Below are 18,766 nucleotides of genomic sequence, written 5' to 3'. Positions count from 1 at the left end.
CATCTGGGGTGCACTAGAGAGTTGCTGTGCACCGTCAGACGCCTGTCCAACTTGCTCCTGGTGGTGGCTCGTATGAGGGTCACCATGCCCTGGTGGAATGGGCCCCAGCGCAGAATGCACATATGGCTGTACAAGCATTGCCATGATATGGAGACTGCATTTATTCAGACTGTGCCGTTTCATGCTCACCCCACATCGCGAAGTGTGGGTGCCATATGTGCAGTGTTTGCTAACTGCAGAGGATTAAGTACGTTTTGTGCTATTGTCACTGCCTTCACTGTGTTGAATCCTGCCGCTGTAAATTGCATTTTGTTTATGGTGAACATTGCTCGTTTCAGACTCTATGTTCGTGTTGGACAGTGGAGTAACTTTGCTGAAAATGTTGCAGGGGACATGACATCTGAAGAAAAGGTGCCCCTGGGGACAAAATGGTGTGCCACGAAAGTTGGGGGGAACAAACACCCCTTTACCACCCTAAAATTGAGCCCATGGTGTTGGACCCTATGGTATTGTAAAATTAATGCAAGTATTTAAACAGTGACTTGAAAATGCACAGCTTTAAACACTTTATTCCAAAGTGTCCTGCGCAGAATGTGCCCTACTTGGTCAGCCCCTTTCATCGCGATGTCATGTCTCCCCGATCACCCACCCACTTTTCCAGCAAAGTGAATTCTTTGAGTATCAGAGATTAGGTCTAATGAAGCCAGAGTCACAAACCTAGACAGTGGACCAAACACCAAAAAGACGCAGGGTGGGGGTACATACCTGGCGGATGACCCTGGTGCCATGCCTTGTTGGGGCGGTGGTGGTTCTGGGTGTGTAGTTGATGATCATGCTGTTGTAGGATCTGCAATGGGGACAGATAACCCTGGAACCAGTCTTCTCTGGGGGGTGCTTGAAAATTACAACCCTGTCCAACGCCCCACAGTGGCTCTGGCGGCAGAAAGACAGGGGGCCGCAATACAGGTGGTGGCTGAGGTGGGGGTGGTGGCGTGCAGAACCCAGGTAGTGGGGAGCCAAAACTTGGGCAATGGTACCCGGGGGGAGGGGTACTGAAGTCCGGCGGGGGATACAGCACGAACGGATCCATAGTCATGTAAACTAAGCCTCTAATTCCAGTCACGGTAGAAGTAAACTGCACACATGGTTTAGGCGCACAGGAGCAGCGTCAGGACAGCCCAGCATGTGGAGCCACCAAAACAAAAGAAGGACGGTGGAGGAATATACCGAGCAGAGCGCAGCTGAAAATACAATTTTAGAGGATGAAGGCGGAGCTGCTTACTAAACGAACAGTGTAAAGCTGAAAGAAAGCCACAGAGTATTTTGAAAATATTGAATTAGTATATTCAATTATGAAGTATATATTTTTTTATAACAAACGATAAAAAAGATTTACGTAAAACACATTGTTTATATATAAGGATAAGTAAAACGATAGACTCTATTGTATACCTATTATGATAAGGTAGCTATGTGTACATCTCTGTGTGCGGTTATTGCCAAAAACGACCTGTGTACAACAGCATCTAATTTTCTTGTGTCTACTGAGGGGGGATCTTAGATGTAGTCCCTCCTCCATTTCACTGCACGAATTCACAGTGCATTGCTGGGTCCGTACTGGGGGCGTGGCAGTCGCATATCCGCATGTTTGTCTGAGCCGGCGTGCACAAGTTGTTCCTGACATACTGGTAGTCAATACTCAAACTATGTCCCGGGAGCTTATCGGTCCGGCGCTGCCACCTGGCTTCAAAGTCCGTGCCAGGGATCCGGACGAGGCTAACCAAGGTGAGAGGCAGTTCGTGCGACAGTAAGAGGAGAAATAACCTCTGCTCTTAAATGGATTCTTTATTGGTGCTTTTGGGGGCAACTGGGAGAGTACCAGCGGGGGTGCTCTTGTTTATCGGTCATAGTTGTTACATCAGGCTTGGGATTTTTGCCTGTGGAATGAAAGGGTCCATGTCAGTTGAAAGAAGAGACCAGAGGAGGTGGTGGGTTTTCCTCGTGAGTGCAGGGTAGTTTTTAGACTACGTTGCTCCCCGCTCGAACCACCATAATACATCCCCCAGCATTCTATAGTACCCCCGCACTGCCCCCCCAACATCTTTATAACATTTTAACTTTATGTTCATTGCATGGTTAACTCCAAAAAGTGCTACAAAGCTCCATAGGGGAAGACAAGAGACGTAGGTAAGCTATGAGGTGGAACTGTCATGTTTCCTATCACGTAGACACATCTGCCAAATGGCCTGAGTGTTTGTGCATTTCATGGCAAACCCTAACATATGGCGAGGCTCCCTGGGTAAAGCGAGTCAATATCTAGAAAATAGCATGGCTAAAAAGGAATATGGCGAGATGGGGATTATCCAATGACTTATTTTTTATTCAATGCCTATATACTAATATCACAGTACAGATAAGAACAAATCAGAACGGTGCATCGAGCCCTTGATCTAGTAAGAAACACAGATTGAAACAGGGGTGCGCCATGGCTCCAGTCCTTTTTAATTTATATTTTGCCGATATGGGTAAGGCTCTTGCCAAATTCAATAATTTTCCTCCTCATGTAGGAACCCATCCCTTGGTGTGCCTCGCCTTCGCTGATGGCCGTGTGCTGTTTGACCACACCAAGGTTGGGCTGCAGCGCAGTCTTAAGCGTTATGCCAACATGCAGAGGAAAATGGGCTAGTGATCTTGCCACAACAAAAATTATAACTATTAATACGAGCAGAAAGTAAAGCCTTGATTTCAAATGGAAACTGAATGCGGATCCCATTGCTACTGTTGTGAGTTATACTTATTTGGGTGTCCCCATTACACGTTCTTTAAGCACTGATTTATAAGCGGCAACGTGATGGGAAAGATTCCGAGATTCCGAAAAAAATGTCTGCATCACAACCCATTGGGGTGGACATTCTATAGAAGGACTCAAACCAGTGTATAAATCTAGTAGTATGCACTCGAAATTATTCCTAATAAAGACACCATATGGTTGTCGAAGCTAGAAGGTAATCTCTGGCGACCAACCCTAGGTTTATCCTAGGCCTCGCCTATTGGGATTGTCCTCTATGATGGTACAAAGAAAAATTGCGACTGGTATTCTTATGTTGAACACTTTATCTACACAGGAGAAGGAGCTTTCCCAATTTTAGTGCACTAATGATGAGATATTCTTCAAAAGATATCCGTTTATGGATGAAAGAAGTGAGAAAGTTCTTTGAAGATATCGACTTTGAGATATGTGATCCTAGAAATGTGAAAGTTGATATGGAGGAGTTAAAGGATAAGGCCCTAGAATGGGACAGGGACAACATGTTGCTATTGGGCTAAAAGATAACCATAAGCAGTTATGTTAGACAAAGTGTTAAAATGAACGCACTGTGTATTTATTTAACTAAAATTAATAATGTTCTCACCAGAAGATTCATATTATAACTCTGCCTCAATTCAAACATCTCAATATTATGTCTCATTTAGATCCCTGGGGTCACATTCCTCTATGTTAAAGATTATGTAGGATGTGTAAGAGCGAAGTGGAGACCTCTTGTCATTTGTTAACAGCATGCCCGATTCTGAGGAAAGTATACAGAAAAAGCTGCGCACATTATATAAATATTGATAGTCTGGAAGTTTGCCAGACATGGATGGGGCCTCATTACGACCTTGGAGGTAACCATGCCGCCTTTTGCGGCATGACTAGCCCCATTCCTGGTACCGTGTCCGGGTTCCCTGAATGGGGAAATACCGGCCATTCCGACCTTGGAGCACCCGGTATTTCCCCATTCAGGGAACCCCTACCCGGTGCATCCCCATTCCCATTTCAGCCCCCATAGGGCTCAATGGGGATGGGGATGATGCTAACAACGGGCCCATTAATGACGGGCCCGTTGTTAGCATCCTGGTCTGCTTGCGGGACACGCTTAGGACGCCTGATTTTACCAGGTTTCCTTAGCGGGTCCCGCAAGCAGACCTCGTAATGAGGAAGTAGGGGGTTAACGGTGCCAGCAGCTCTACCGGCCCCGTTAAACCCCTACCGCCAGGGTCGTAATGAGGCCCATGGTCTTATATATACACTCCGGTGTACATTTGGTTTTGTGTTTTAGAGTTTTCTTGCTGCATGACAACAATGCCTGTAGCATGATGTGAGTATGTGAACATATTCTGGCAAATGATGGTAACTTGAACATGCAATTGGAATTCTGGGGAGATCGTGAGGGTACATGGACATATGTCTCAATACCCACACTAGCAGTAAAGAAAACATTTTCACCATGCACAAGCCAAAACGGTTGGATTTGTTAATTCTTTTTTTAACGTATTTAGTTTTATTATTACATCATGGTTTATTAGAAAACCTCTTGCAACACGCATTACATAACCAGTATAAACAAACATTAAAACATTGACCTGACAAAGAAAAGTCATAAAGAAATTGAGGTGCTCAATTGTATTATTAGTATAATTTAAAAAACATTTATTAAAGAAATGCACAAATGTGTTTGTTTATGTTTAACATTTATATAGCGCACCAGGTACCCGAGGGCTTAAGGGCGCTTCAAAAGGAAACTCTCACAAAACAAAAGAACGGACAGGAGAGACAAACCCAGTTGGGCGCAAAAAGGTTCACAAGTGGGGAGAGTGATTAGGAGGCGAATCCGGCCTATGAGAAAAGCGCAGTTTTAAGCCCTTTTTTAAAGATTTCTACCGAGGTGGTATTCCTCAATGTAACAGACAATTAATTCCAATTAAGGGGAGCTGCTGTGAAGAAGGCTGAATCTCTGGATTTTTTCGTTTTCACCCGTGGGATGGCCAACATGTTTGTTTCATCAGAACGAAGGGTACGGATGTTGTTTTTTTACTGAAACTAGTTCTTTTAGATATAGTGGCATAACTCCATGTATGCATTTCTGGGTGATAAGAAGCAATCTAAACATAATTCTGGCCTTAACCAGCAACCAGTGGAGGCTGCGCTGGGCCTCCGACACATGGTCTCTTCTTGCTAAGCCTTTCACTACTCTAACTGCTCCATTCTGAATGACTTGCAACCAGTGGATGTCAGATACTGGCAGCCCTATGAAAAGGCTGCAGCAATAGTCGATCTTAGAGCTGATTATGGCCCTTGCCAATGTTTCTGCGTTGGCTTCCGATATGAAAGGTCTCAAACATCGAAACAATTTGAGAAAATAGGAAGCGCAAGAGACCAAGTTATTCACTTGGGCGTTCATGCTAAGGTTTTTGTCCAAGTAAATGCCTAAGGTTTTCACCTTGCTCATGACCTCAATGCGGCAGTCATCAATAATTAGCGATTAATAGCTAGGCCCTAGTTTGTCTAATTTGGCCTCTGAGCCGATGATTAGAAGCTCGGTCTTTGCGCTATTCAAGGCTAGGCCATTGAGTACCATCCAGTCCTGAATTTTCTTATAAATATTGTTGATTCTTGCCTCATCTTCAACAAGGGAACCAGATATGGGGATGGCACATTGGGTGTCATCCGCATAGTTTGCAAATACAATCCCCTCGTTCTGAAGCATCTGGAAAAAGGGAATCATAAATATATTATAGAAGCAAGGCGACACGCAAGCACCTTGAGGAACTCCATACATGAGTATGGTTGGTTCTGCTTCTGCAATGTCGCTGGCCACTCTATTTAGCCTATTCTTCAAAAAAGATATGACCCAATTAACTGCTTCATCAGAGAAATTGGCATTCTGTCTTAGCCTGGTGCACAGAATGTTATGGTCCACCAGGTCAAAGGCAGCCGACAAATCTAATATCATGAGAAGGGAAATATGACCACCATCCATTCTCTGTGAGAGATGAGACTTGAGTGCCAATAGAGCTGTTTCTGTTCCGTGATTCAAACGGAACCCTGATTGAAATTTATGATAAATTTCATTTTGTTCCATATAGCTAGCGATCTGGTTATAGGCCACCCTATCCAAGATTTTTAGCAGGAACGGGGTGTTAGTAATAGGCCTGTAGTTGGAGGCGGTGAGAGGGCAAAGGTTGAATTTTTTTAGCAATGGAGTAATCCATGCTTTTTTATGTTATCCGGAACTTTATTAGCTGCGAGGGATGCATTGACGAACTTGGTTAAGGCTGGAATGATGACCGGAGAACACTCTTTGATTATGATCGAAGAGCAGGGATCCCCTTTACAACTTGTGGATTTTAAATTGGAAATGCAAATTGGAATGCAAGAATTTAAGAAATTTGTCGACCATTCGTAACTCAACCCCAAAAAGCTTTGGTTTAATGAAAGATGGTATCATTTATAATTACAAACCTATTAAAACATTTGTTTTAAGCCATCTAACTTGGAGCAATACATTAATACATATTTTCTATGTTTTACACATACATGTTTTCCCCAAGAAATAAAACGCATACACATACATACACACCCTTGCTCAGAACACCTGTAACACCATATGATGGAAGTTTTACATTTTATTGTTATAACATTTTTTGTAACTCTTTTTAACTTTACGAGTTTTATCATTTTTAAATTCCTACTGACGACTTGATTTGTACGCTTCGTTTATTCATATTAAAATCATACTAGGCTTTTAGGGAACTGTTTTGTAACTGTTTAAGTGTTAATTTGATAACAAACAGTGTTTGTGCCGTTGTAACCTAAATACTAAGTTTCCCTACAGTTTGTAGTTACCAGATCAATTTCAAACCTGGCAGGTGCGTCAGCGAGTCTGCGAGGTGCCAGTCTGCGCAAGTCCTCGCTAGACGTGCTGAAGTGCTCACGCTCCCTCGGGGTTGTCAGGTTGACCCGGAAGGTGTTTTCCCGCGAGCAGGTCCACAGGTGAGCTGGCTGCTTTCCTCCTCTGGATACCTTTCCATTGATTTGTAAATAGTCTAGTTTTATAGGAACTCCTAGTAAATACCATAACTGCTACACCAGGCTGTGAGTAGAAAATGATTCCTCATTACACGCATAGTCAACAAATCTGACTACACTATGGAAGATACAGTCACTTCATGTCAAATACCGACTAAGGAGGGGCAGCCCCTTAAGATCTGCATACTGGATAAACATGCTGTTAATATCTCTGACAACGTCCTCGATGAACATATAGACATTGTGTGTCACTGAAACGTGGCTGAGAGACTCAAGTGGGCCCAGCATCTTTCTTCCTACTCCTGATGGAAAGTCCATGCACAACACAGAGAAGACCGCAGAGGAGGAGGAGTGGAAATTATGGCTAAATATGGAATATACTTCTTTCAAGCACCTATTGCATGCACTGGATGTGAAATTATACTTATGAAAGCCACAATCATTCCCAACGACTGCCTAAACCTTATCCTGATTTATCGCTGCCGACCGAGATGCCCATGTTCTTTGAGGAGATATCGGGTATCCTGTCGACCGTTTTAATAAGCCTCATAGCCATACCATTATACTTGGTGATTTTAACAAATGATTAGGGAACCCTTAAGACCCAGGAGCTACTGAATTGTTTTATAGCCACGACTTTACCATTTTGAGTAAAGAACCGACGCATGCACAGGGTAATGCCATTGACTGTGTTGCTGCTAGAAACTTACACCTATAAATGCTCCAACATTAAACCATGTATTTGGTGAGACCATTATACTGTGACCTTTGAGATTATTCTCCCTAAAAAGGGTGCCAAAAAAGGACTAACAACTTACAAAAAGTAATCAGTAGAAACTTTAATAAAATTCAATGTAATGATTTGAAAAAATACCTCAATGAGTTGATTTGATTTATTTGAACATTTATAAAGTGTGCATAGCCCAGAGGCATATAGGCGCTATTTCTTAAGAGATTGGTTACGTGTTTGTTACAGTTTTGCGTATATATTCACACATATGCATTGTACGTTCATCAATAAGGAGTTGGTTACAAATGTACATATAGGTCTACAGAGATGCATTATGCAATCAGGAATCTATGCTTACTTAGAGATATATTCTCACATATGCTTTGCACATTCATCCATAAGGGGTGTGTTACAACTTACATATAGGTTCGCAGAGATGCATTGCACAATCATGAATCTATGCTTACTTAGAGATCACTGTTAATAGTAGATACCATAGCTGGAGGCTGGGTATGCGTAGTGTTAGTCATAGTAGCAGTGGGGGTGTCCACCAGTAGGCTAGGTGCTCTGGGGCACAGTATCTGTTGTTTGGGGTCTAGCTTAAATAGTAGGGTGTTAAGGTTTTTTCAAAATGACCAGAGGTATGTGTAATTTCTTAGTTGTGTTGGGAGGGAGTTCCACCATCTGGCTGCTAGTACCGGAAAACTTGAGCCTCCCGCTTTCTGTCTTCTGTATCAGGTTAGTGCATGCGGACCGTGTGGGTCTGTTGGATTGAGTGTATTTATCAGTTTACTGAGATAAACTGGTGCCTTGTTGGTGAGGCATTTATGAGTGAACATGAGGATTTTGATCCTATCGTGGACTTGGAGCCGGTGGATGTTCCTCCTAGTAGTCAAGATATTATTGGGAATATTCAATGCAGCTCTGATAGCGTTATTTTGTTTTACTTGTAGTTTTCTAGTATTTTTGATGATAGTTCCAGCAAATATTGAGTTACAATAATCAATCCTGGAGAGTATCAAAGCTTTGGCCAGAGTGATAGAATTGTCTGTCGAAAGTAAAGGTCTACTAGCTCTAATCAATTTAGACGTATATGCTGCGGAGGAATATATGGCGTTTACCTGTCTGTTTAGGGTGAGGGAGGAGTTGATGTAGACCCCGAATTTTTATTTCGTTGGCTACCATGATGGTAACACTATCGATGATAAATGATTTATAATCTTGTGGAAGATTGTTTAGCTTGGATTTATTTCCAATTAGGATTAGCTCCGTCTTGTCGTCGTTGAGACATAATTCGCTGAGAGCCATCCATGCTTGGATCTCAAGATTTGTTTCGATTTTTGGTGTCGGTGTTGTAACATCCAGTGATCGGTATAAGTATTTGCGTATCGTCCGCATAGTTGGTATACGAGAGACCCAATTTCGTCTAGCTTATCGAACAGGAGCTTGGTGAATGCATTCTAAAGGGTGGGTGACACACAAGAGCCTTGTGTCACACCACAAGTGACAAGGGCCGGAGGGGCTGCTGAGCTGTCGGAGAAGACCCTCATAGTCCGGTTGGAGAGAAAGGATTCGATCCATTTAATAGCTTCAGGGGAAAAGTGGGCTGCTATTTCAAGGTGTTGGCATAAGCTATCATGACGGACCAGATCAAAGGCTGCAGAGAGGTCTAGTAGTAAGAGGATGCACAGGTCGTCTTTATCCTTGTATTTGTCAATTTGTGTTTTTAGATCTAGAAGGGCTGTTTCTGTTCCGTGACTGGGTCTGAAGCCTGATTGTCTCACGCTCAGGAGATTATTGAGTTCCAAGAATTTTTGGATCTGCAAGTAGGCTGCACAATCAAGGATTTTTAGTAAAAATTGAACTGTAGTGATGGGCTGGAAATTGATAGGGACGGTGGGGTCTAAAGTGTTTTTTATTTTATTTTTTTAGTAATGGTAAGACCCAGGCTGCTTTTAGGTGCTGTATTGGTGGCAAATGAGCTATTGATGAGGCTAGTTATAAAGGGTGCTAGTTCAGTCATGCATTCTTTTACCAATGTTGCAGGACAAGTGTCACCCTTTCATCTTGAGGGTTTTAGACCTTTAATGGTGGATACAGGCAAGAAGTTAAGTTTAATCTCTTTGTGAGGTTCCGTTGATGAAGGTATGGTTGGCATGGTGGGGTTAAGGTTAAGGTTGAGTTTAGATTTTCTTTGGACTATTTTTTTATTGAAGCTGCAAGATTTTGTCTGCCAGGACACCTTGAATATTGGAACACCATTGTTTGTCTTTAATAGTATAGTCAGGGGTGGTTGTTGGTCAGTGCCCCAGATAAGATTTTGAGGTGGGAGTATTTTACGCATTATTTTTGAAATGAGAGTAAATTCAATTTCAAGATAGTAAAAATTAGTTTTCTCCTCTGCAAGAGAGTAAAACGTATCCAACATATACACACAATGCATACGTAAAATCGGACCCGTAGACAAAAAGAGTTGTAGCTCAAAGTTGTCTGGCTTGCCTTTAACCATTTTATTACACTTGCGGAAAATATTCTGCCATAAAATAACTTGTAAGTACAAGTGCACACATCCAGGGGTGCACCGAGGCTACAATTTAGACGGGACTAACCCTTCAAATGTTGGGAGAAGCACTAACTTCAGAGACGGTGGAGGGGTGGCAAATTTATTTGTGTAAGGGCATTTAACTTCATTACTTGTAATGAGGCTATTCTAGTGCAACTTCAATGTTACAATCAGTTAACTCTCTCCTTTAAGTCTGAAACACCCACTTCTTGCAGATCCTGAAGCTCCTAGAAAGTGTCCAAATGGCAGATGGTGTGTAATGAAAGACTCAATATCATAGCATAACAGGACATTGCAGAGTGTGGGGCAGTACTCTGGGCGGCCCAAACCACTTCAGTGGCTGGGAGCAACAGGGGAGAAAATGTAATGTTGGTTCTACCACAGTCTGCTATACTAGAATTTTTGGTGCTCTGACTGGCTGGTGAGCCTGCCTGCCTATCGAATCCAGTGTTACGAGATTGGAGGAGAGCCAGTGCAGCAATAATGCATTTCCATGCGGAAGTATTGGAGCTACTAGCAGAGGAGCACCAGCGTACACCAATGTGGCCATACACTTATTAAAGCTGTCCTATTGTAAGGGTGTACTCGTAGATCATTCATAAGCACACCAATTTTTGCAGTTGAAGTTGGGGTGAGATTACAATATTTGCCCAGGATCACACACTTAGGCTAAAAAGCGAAGTAGGGATTTTAACCCACGCTATCAATTTGGGCATGACCACTTTCTTCTACGGTTTACTTAGAACAAATATTTAATTTTTGGGTCTCAAGACCTACAAAAATACTGTCCTATAGTTTACTTGCAAAATACCCAAATTGCATAGTGAAGCATCAGGACAACATGTAAATCCTTATAGCGGCATGTTGGGGGAAAAATAATATCACTGTACCTTTTTATTTTCCACATCCTGAATGGAAAACGATAAGATGCAAAAGAAAATATCCTGATTTAGCCACTTTATTTTCAGCGCTATAAAAACACACCAAAAAATAGTTGTTCGCATGACACACGGTAACAGGGTCATGGGGGCACAGAGTCACAGGGGGAGGAAGGGGAGGCATGACACAACAGTAACGGGGGCACAGAGACAGTCACAGGGGCGGGGGAGGGAGGAGAGGCATGACACGGTAACGGGGGGGCATGCGGGCAACAGAGACACTCACGGGGGAAGGGGGAGGGTGCATGACACTACGGTAACTGGGGGCAAGGGGGCACAGACAGTCGCAGAGGGAGGGGAGGCATGACACAGTAACGGGATGCATGGGGGCAACAGACCTGTCACGGGGGTGGGGGGGAGGGAGGGGAGGCATGCCATGGTAACGGGGGGATGGGGGCAACAGTCACAGGGGGCGGGGGGAGGCATGACGCGGTAACAGGGGGCATGGGGGCACAGACAGTCAGGGAGGGGAGGCATGACACAACGGTAACGGGGGCAAGGGGGCAACAGACAGTCACGGGAGGGCGGGGGGAGGGGAGGCATGACATGGTAACGGGGGGCATGGGGGCACAGACAGTTGCTGGGGGAGGGAGGGGAGGCATGACACCGTAATGGGGGCAACAGACAGTCACAGGAGGCGGGGGGAGGCATGACTCGGTAACATGGGGCATGGGGGCACAGTCAGGGAGGGGAGGCAAGACACAACAGTAACGGGGGCAAGGGGGCACAGAGACAGTCACTGGGGGTGGGGGGAGGGGAGGCATGACACAGTAATGGGATGCATGGGGCAACACAGTCACAGGGGCGGGGGGAGGGAAGGGGGACTTGACACAGTAACAGGGGACATGGGGCAACAGAGGCAGTCGCAGGGGGAGGGAGGGGAGGCATGACATGGTAACGGAGGGCATGGGGGCTACAGAGACAGTCACGGGGGTGGGGGGGATGGGCTATGCTGCTGATGACAAAGGAAACGTGTTTCCCAGAGTCACAGCCCCCCTGAGAGACACAGGCTGTGTCGACAACACTGTTGTGGAGTTCATCAGGGATGCAGCCTGTGTGTCTCATTGTCACAAACCTCCAGCCTGTTATGTATGGTTTACAACATTCAACCAAGGACATCGAAGTAAACTTTACTTTTTAGGATATCAAGCTATTAAACGCTAGCAACACAAAGCTCCCTTTTGAATGTTGGATAGCTTGGTATGCAACTTGCTCCCTAACTGTTATAGATTTCTAAGGGGACTTGTGGATTTTCAGTTGGCTATCCACCATCATGCATAAAACGGGTTATGCTTCTGATGACCAAGCAAACGTGTTTCCCAGAGGCACAGCCCCCCTGAGACACACAGGCTGCATCGACAACACTGTGTCGTGGAGTTCATCAGGGACACAGCCTGTGTCTCAGGGGGTTCTGTGACGCTGGGAAATGGGCAGTTGCTTGATCATCCGACCCGAGCAGATAGATTTGCTTGGAAGAAACAAAATACTTTCAACTGGTTTAAATTGTGTATTTCTTTTTCTCTCTGACAGCCCGGACCATGCGAGATTAGATCAGATAGTGGTCAGAGAGAAAATAAAAATGCAATTGAAAAGCGCCAGCAGCAGAAAGGCGGGATGCTTACCTGGTTGGTGTCTTTGGTGTCACCACATTTGTGGCCTCCTCGCTCTGCAAATAAAAAAAACGCAGCAGAAGGATACGTGCGTTCCTGGAAACGGCCGAGGGGGTCGGTCGAGCCCTGGATTAGGATACATGTCTCAGAGACTGGCAAGGGAAGGGTCTGCCTGCCTCAAAGCAGGAGCTTGCTTGCTACAGTGCCATCTAGTAGTGGAAAGTATGCTTTTTTAAATTAATAAACACAGCGTACATGGTATGCAGTAGAAACAAAAATCATCCGTATTTCCTATAATTACATGCGTAAATAGGCACGATATGCACCTTATATAGAGGGCTGGTGCTGGTGATTCCAACTCTCAGAGGATAGTCAATAATTCTCTTGAGTTAGACTCGGCATTCTAGATTCTTTGGTTGTAGGCTTCACTTTTCTCTTTAAGGATTTCTTTCTTGTAATTATTAGCTAAGGTCTGAAATAGAGTTTTGTTCACAGGTGTTGGTGATTTTAGCCAATTGTTTTCGGCTGATCTTTTAGAAACATGCATGATTTGAAGCTCAGGGGTAAACCAGGAGTTGATATGGGCAATAGGTTTGGCTTTTTTGATTTTCAAAGGGGCTCCGAGTATCAATGGCTTCTAGCAGAACCTTGTTGTATTGATATACCAAAGCTGACAGATCGTTATCTGGGTAGGTCTGGTCTAATAGAGGCATTAGAAGTGGTAACATGGTGTTACAGTTAATATTTTTCATGCTTCTGGATGGTGCAGTGGGTACGACTGGGGAGATTTCACAGTTTTGTTAATGAGAGTAGTAGAAACGATTATAATATTGGGCTGGCCATGGTGTAGGGGCGATAGAGAGGATGTCAGTGACACAATGAGTATCAGCTAACCAGTCTACGGTGCGCCCTTTTTACTGGGTAGGGGTGCAGATTCTATGAGTGAACCCTTGGGCTTTCATAGAATTGTCTAGAAAGCCTGCTTGCGTATCCAGAGGGTCATTCAGGGCTAAGTTGAAATCACCCTTGATGATGGCTTTAGAGTGAGGTTTCATATTGTGGGCCAGGAGCGAGAAAATGTCGTCCCCGAATGTGGAAGTCGGCCTAGGGGTCTGTAAACGATGTGTAACGTAATGGTGCAAGTGTGTGTGATGGCAATTTTTAGTGTGATGACTTCGCCAGAGGTGGAGGGGGGGGGGGTTCGGTGTAGATTCTGACATTCAAGGCTTTCTTGGCTAATTGAGCTACACTTCCTCCTTTTGCTGATGTTCGGTCTTTCCTATAGATGGAGTAACCCTCTGGGATGGCTAGGGATAGGAGGGGGCCTGAAGTTGTGTAGAGCCAAGTTTCTGTGACACCCATGAGGTCTAAATCATTAGTTTTAATGACGTCTACAATATCCAAGACGTGGACCTTTTAGGTGTAGGGTCTCGTTAGTGTTGGCTCTGATCTTGGTAGGTGCAAATGTATTGGAGAGGCAGTTGGATCTGTCGACTGGCATGTGTAACTTTAGTTGAGAAGGGATGAGAGGGGTGGATCTCTTTGCCTGAGAGCTGTTAATCGGGTGAGAGATTAATTCCACAACTGGATTATTGAGTCTTGGTTTTTTCAGGTAATGGTTGACCAATTTGTGTGTCCTATTCTGCTGTTGTGTGTGGCGTTGGTAGGAGCGAGAAGATTGTCTAATTCTTCTGGCCGGTCCGGTGATAAGGCGTGAGCATAGTAGTGGTGGGAGAGTATGTGAGAGATGTGGCAGAGGTTTCGGTGAGAGGTGGGCTAGTGGCAAGGGGACTATGATGGCGTGAGAGTGTATCTGGTCAGTCCGAGCAAATAGTCAAGAAGTTCTTATGAGACCGTCCGGCGGGAGTGAGACTAGTGGGTGGGCATTACAGGTCAGGTCTAGTCTCCCCTTGTCATGTGTGGGGGTGAGTTTTAGGCGGGGGAGTGGGAGCAGGGAATGGCGCAGTTGAGAAATGGAGTCGGACATGGCATAGGGTGGCGGGGAGCACAACGTAAGCGGGCTAGGCCCTTCCCTAGCTGGATGTATGAGCCTGTGTAGTGCAAGGCAAACCCTTAGCGGTAGTTTCCATAATTGTACAAGCTTGTAGGAGTTCAGAAAGTATTAGTATCATTCTACATCTAATCAAGACTCGCCCCTCTCACTGGCATCTAGTTATGTTAAATGGGTTCATAAGATGCTAAATCGGGTAGCAGCCTTGAAAGAGAAGCAAGTCAGAGAAAGGGAAAACAACCAAAAATGGAAGCAAGAAAAGAGGAAAGCCAAACCGATATGGACAAAAAACACAATCGCAAGAATATAAATGGAAAGTCATTGAGAAAAACTATCAGATGGACATTTGTCGTGCTAAAAGGGGCTACTTTGACTCTCAAGCTCTGCAAATGATACTAAGAAATTGTTAGAGATCATCGGGACATTGAAAAAAATGAAAGCTCGGACAAAACAGTTTATCCCTAACAACTCAGACTGTGAGGCAGTGAACAAAGCTTTTGCTGACAAAGTTTACAAAGCACAGTGTAGTATTGCTAATAAGAAACGGGCTAATGTAAAACCGGTCTCCCAGAGCTTTGCTCCTGAATCCGAAGCTCAAAAAAATCCACTATTTTCGTTTGAAGCTATTACATTGGACTCCCTCATCAAAACCCTCAAAGAGATGCACAGGCGCCCTCCCTTTTAAATTTGTTTTAGAACATCCATACATATTTGCACCTTTCCTGACTCGCTTTGTAAATGCCTCGTTTTCTGATAACAATTTTCCCGACCTTCTGAAAAATGTAACCGTCACCCCACTATTAAATAAACCCATCTGGATCCTGCAACCCACTCCAATCTTAGATCCATCACTTATGTCCCCTTTTTTGTTGAAAGTAGTTGACAAAGTAGCTCCTACCCAATTCCAGAAACACTTGGAGAAGTTGGACATCTTACACCAACGACAATCAGGTTTTAAGACTTTACGTGGGATGGAGACCGCTATGCTTGACCTGCAAACTGAAATGTTGACCATCCTGGATAACAGCAAATCGGGACTACTGATGCTTCTAGATGTTTCAGCACCCTTGATCCTGTAGATCATACTAAACTCTTACAAAGAATCATGGAAATTGACAACTGTTCTGCCAATACAATTGAATGGATTCAGGCATTTCTTACTAACAGGATGTCCAAGATTGTTTGAGGAAATGCTTTCTCGAAACCAGAGATTATCACATGTGGAGTTCCTCAAGGGGCATGTTTCCTGCCCTCTTTAATATTTGATGCAACCCGTTGTGTGATTTCTTAGACTCCATTGGACCCCACTTCACAAATTATGCTGACAATACTCAGCTCATTTTTAAGCTGAGTGGAGATTACTCAAAGGATGCCAGCTTTGTTGCGTTCGTATATAAAAAAATACTAATCTGGATGGCAGAAAAAGGGCTGCGTTTTAATAGCCAGAAGACCGAACTCCCTGTCTTTAGATCGGCTCAAGCAAGAGAAAAACTAGGAACCTCCTACGCTAATTTCTGCATAAACCAACACCCTATAAAAACAGTAAGCAAGGTGAAAACACTTGGCGTTATAATTGAGGCAACGGTTAATGCGGATGCCCAAGTTGCAAACTTAATGAAAAACACTCAAGGGTTGATTATTGTAATGCCTTGTTATGTGGAGCGAGTAAATCCTTTGTTAAAAAGGTACTGATTTTGCAAAATGATGCTGTCCGAGTTCTAAAAAATGCCCAGAAACATGAGTACACATCACTGCATAGACTGGCTCCCTGGAAAGGCCAGAATAGAGTTCAAAATTAACACCATGACACATAAATGTCTGTTTGGAAATCTAGATCTAAGGACTCTATGCGACTGACATGCCCTAGATTCAAACGGACACAGGAAAAAGAACGGTCATACCCTAAAGGCCATATTTTTCTACTAGGCATTTTTTTGCCAGCCTGGACTGTTAGCCCGTTGTCACTTTCCTCATCTGTTTATTAATCTGTCTCCACTGCGCCCTGATTATAAAATAAATACATTATCTGGGAGCAATCCTGCTCCGTATTTAAACCATCCACTGCTCTAAATCATTACTCTGCCATTTATCCAACTCCCAGTTCCATTCCCAAAATCTTCAAGAGCAGCAACATACATAATGTGTAACAAAACCTGTTTTTTAAGATACTTATTCAAACAATTGTTCATTTTGTCTCACAGCAAACATCTTAAAGGGGTAGTTCGGTCAGAAATGTTATTGGCCCAATCAATCGGGCATGTATTTTATTAAACTCCAAATATAACTTACCCAAGTTTTTCCTAACTTTAACACATATGAAAACGATGGGTCGGGTAACGCCATCTTGTGTTATTCTTATCCGTTGATCCGTCGCCCTAAGTTTAAGTGCCCTCGTGGCACTAATTCGGATCACCTGCCCATAACGTTGACATCACTAGACGCTCACAATGAGCTCCACCTATTTTAATGATGTTAGTGGGCAGTCTAGCCAAATGTACCCTGTCATCACCAACGTCATTACGTTTTGTAATGCAGAACAAGGAACATAAACTCACCCATCCACACCAGACGCAAAAGGATAAAAACAGTTTATTTTGAAGAAAACCGCAATAGTCGGGAACATAACAAGTACTATCAATTTGGACATAATGCTGAAAAGAGGTAATTAAGTGCACAAAAACATGGCTAACTTTTTCCAGTCGAATTTAAATCTAGCGAACATGCATGGTTCTAATTTTTTGTTTAACTGTGAACGGTGGCCTATAATGCTGATTCTGTTCATTGATCGATTAATGCTAGTCTTTGCATTCTTCACAGAAAGGTATTATCTTCCCTCACCGATTTCTGATCGAGACACATGGCATTCCATTACAGAGAAGAAATTGTTGGTTTAAATTTCAAAAGCAACACTTTCACAGCCACACGTTTTCAGAACCTGTAGGCTGCCATGTTGATCTTTATTACTGCAACTGCTAAAGGACAGATTGGTGTCTGGCAATCATCCCAGATAATGGTCATCACAGATGGGTTGTTGATGACTATTGTCCAGTTACGGTTAAAGAAGCAGTCGACCAGTAAACTGTACCCATGGCAGGCGCACATCAGTATAATATAACTATCTAAAATCGAGAATTCAAAAATATATTTCAGTATCCAATTTATAATTGTATGTACATATTTATTTTAAGTTACAATTAACACCTAGGTTGTCCATTATATACATCAAATTGAACATTCATCTTTCACAACGTAAATCATGTAGCATATAGCACACTTGCCATCCTCACTTTCATACATTTTTTTTTAACTTTGCTTACCTTGTGTCTTGTGCTTCCATTCTTCCTAAATGGCAGATGACCAACCGCTTCGAAAGACAGATCTAAGTAATAGAAACTTAACATTCCTACGTAAGATTTCAATATAGTGAATCTATCACTTCTTTGTGGATATTCAACACGTTTTGGCCTTCAAATTGTTAGTGCAGTGGATTAAAGGACACAGAACAATGCAACCTTTCATCCAGCATTCACAGCCTGTCAGAGGGAGTTTCGGTTTGAGAACACATGCCTCAAAATTGAACAATATTAATGGCAAGCTTTGCAGTGAAAAACAACGAAATATTTCAAGTATCCCACATATGAAAATATGTACTTCCTTTTGAACTTTATCAATGCGCCTGGTCCCACAACATTTACACATTCTTTCAAAAATGATCCAGGCGAGGTGCAGACAGCTTAGGATTTCCCTATACTTCAATAGGGCAATGCCTGAAAAACATATAATGATAATAGTGGGGGGCCAGTTTTTTGGGCCAAAGTAGGCCACTTCTTTTCAGAAAATATAGAGCCGGATGGACCGGGAAAGCGGTGGGGGAGGATTTCGCACCAGGCTGATTGGACTGTTGCAGCCACTGGCTTCTATGTATATCTATTCCAGCAATCGCGTTCATTTCTGCATTGATGAATGCGCGCCTGGTTGTCCTCCCCATGTGAGCTTCCACGGTAAGATGTAAATGTGTAAAGGCCACAGGCGCATGTTCATAGCACATATTTGCAAGACCTATT

The 18,766-nt window shown here is 43.5% G+C and overlaps 2 protein-coding genes across 3 annotated transcripts in view; one reads left to right on the top strand and one right to left on the bottom strand.

Moving 5' to 3' along the window:
• Positions 1–1,228, bottom strand: part of NUFIP1 (nuclear FMR1 interacting protein 1) — a 546,199-nt gene extending 544,971 nt beyond the window's left edge. Inside the window, exon 1 of one of the 2 annotated variants that reach the window (XM_069640255.1) lies at positions 766–1,228. In XM_069640255.1, the coding sequence (XP_069496356.1) occupies positions 766–1,096 (331 nt within the window). In that variant the 5' untranslated portion in view covers positions 1,097–1,228. The remainder of the gene's footprint in view (positions 1–765) is intronic. The other variant, XM_069640256.1, reaches the window with a different exon arrangement.
• Positions 1,229–1,534: 306 nt separating this feature from the next.
• GPALPP1 (GPALPP motifs containing 1) overlaps positions 1,535–18,766 on the top strand; it is a 336,780-nt gene continuing 319,548 nt past the window's right edge. Inside the window, exon 1 of the mRNA XM_069640253.1 lies at positions 1,535–1,785. Within this exon, the coding sequence (XP_069496354.1) occupies positions 1,707–1,785 (79 nt within the window). The 5' untranslated portion in view covers positions 1,535–1,706. The remainder of the gene's footprint in view (positions 1,786–18,766) is intronic.

This window comes from Ambystoma mexicanum, chromosome 7q, assembly GCF_040938575.1.
Source record: "Ambystoma mexicanum isolate Mex_15411 chromosome 7q, UKY_AmexF1_1, whole genome shotgun sequence".
NCBI classification, from domain to species: Eukaryota; Metazoa; Chordata; class Amphibia; order Caudata; family Ambystomatidae; genus Ambystoma; species Ambystoma mexicanum.
The sequence above is the reverse complement of the archived record's forward strand: the minus strand, read 5'-3'. Positions and strand labels throughout refer to the sequence as shown.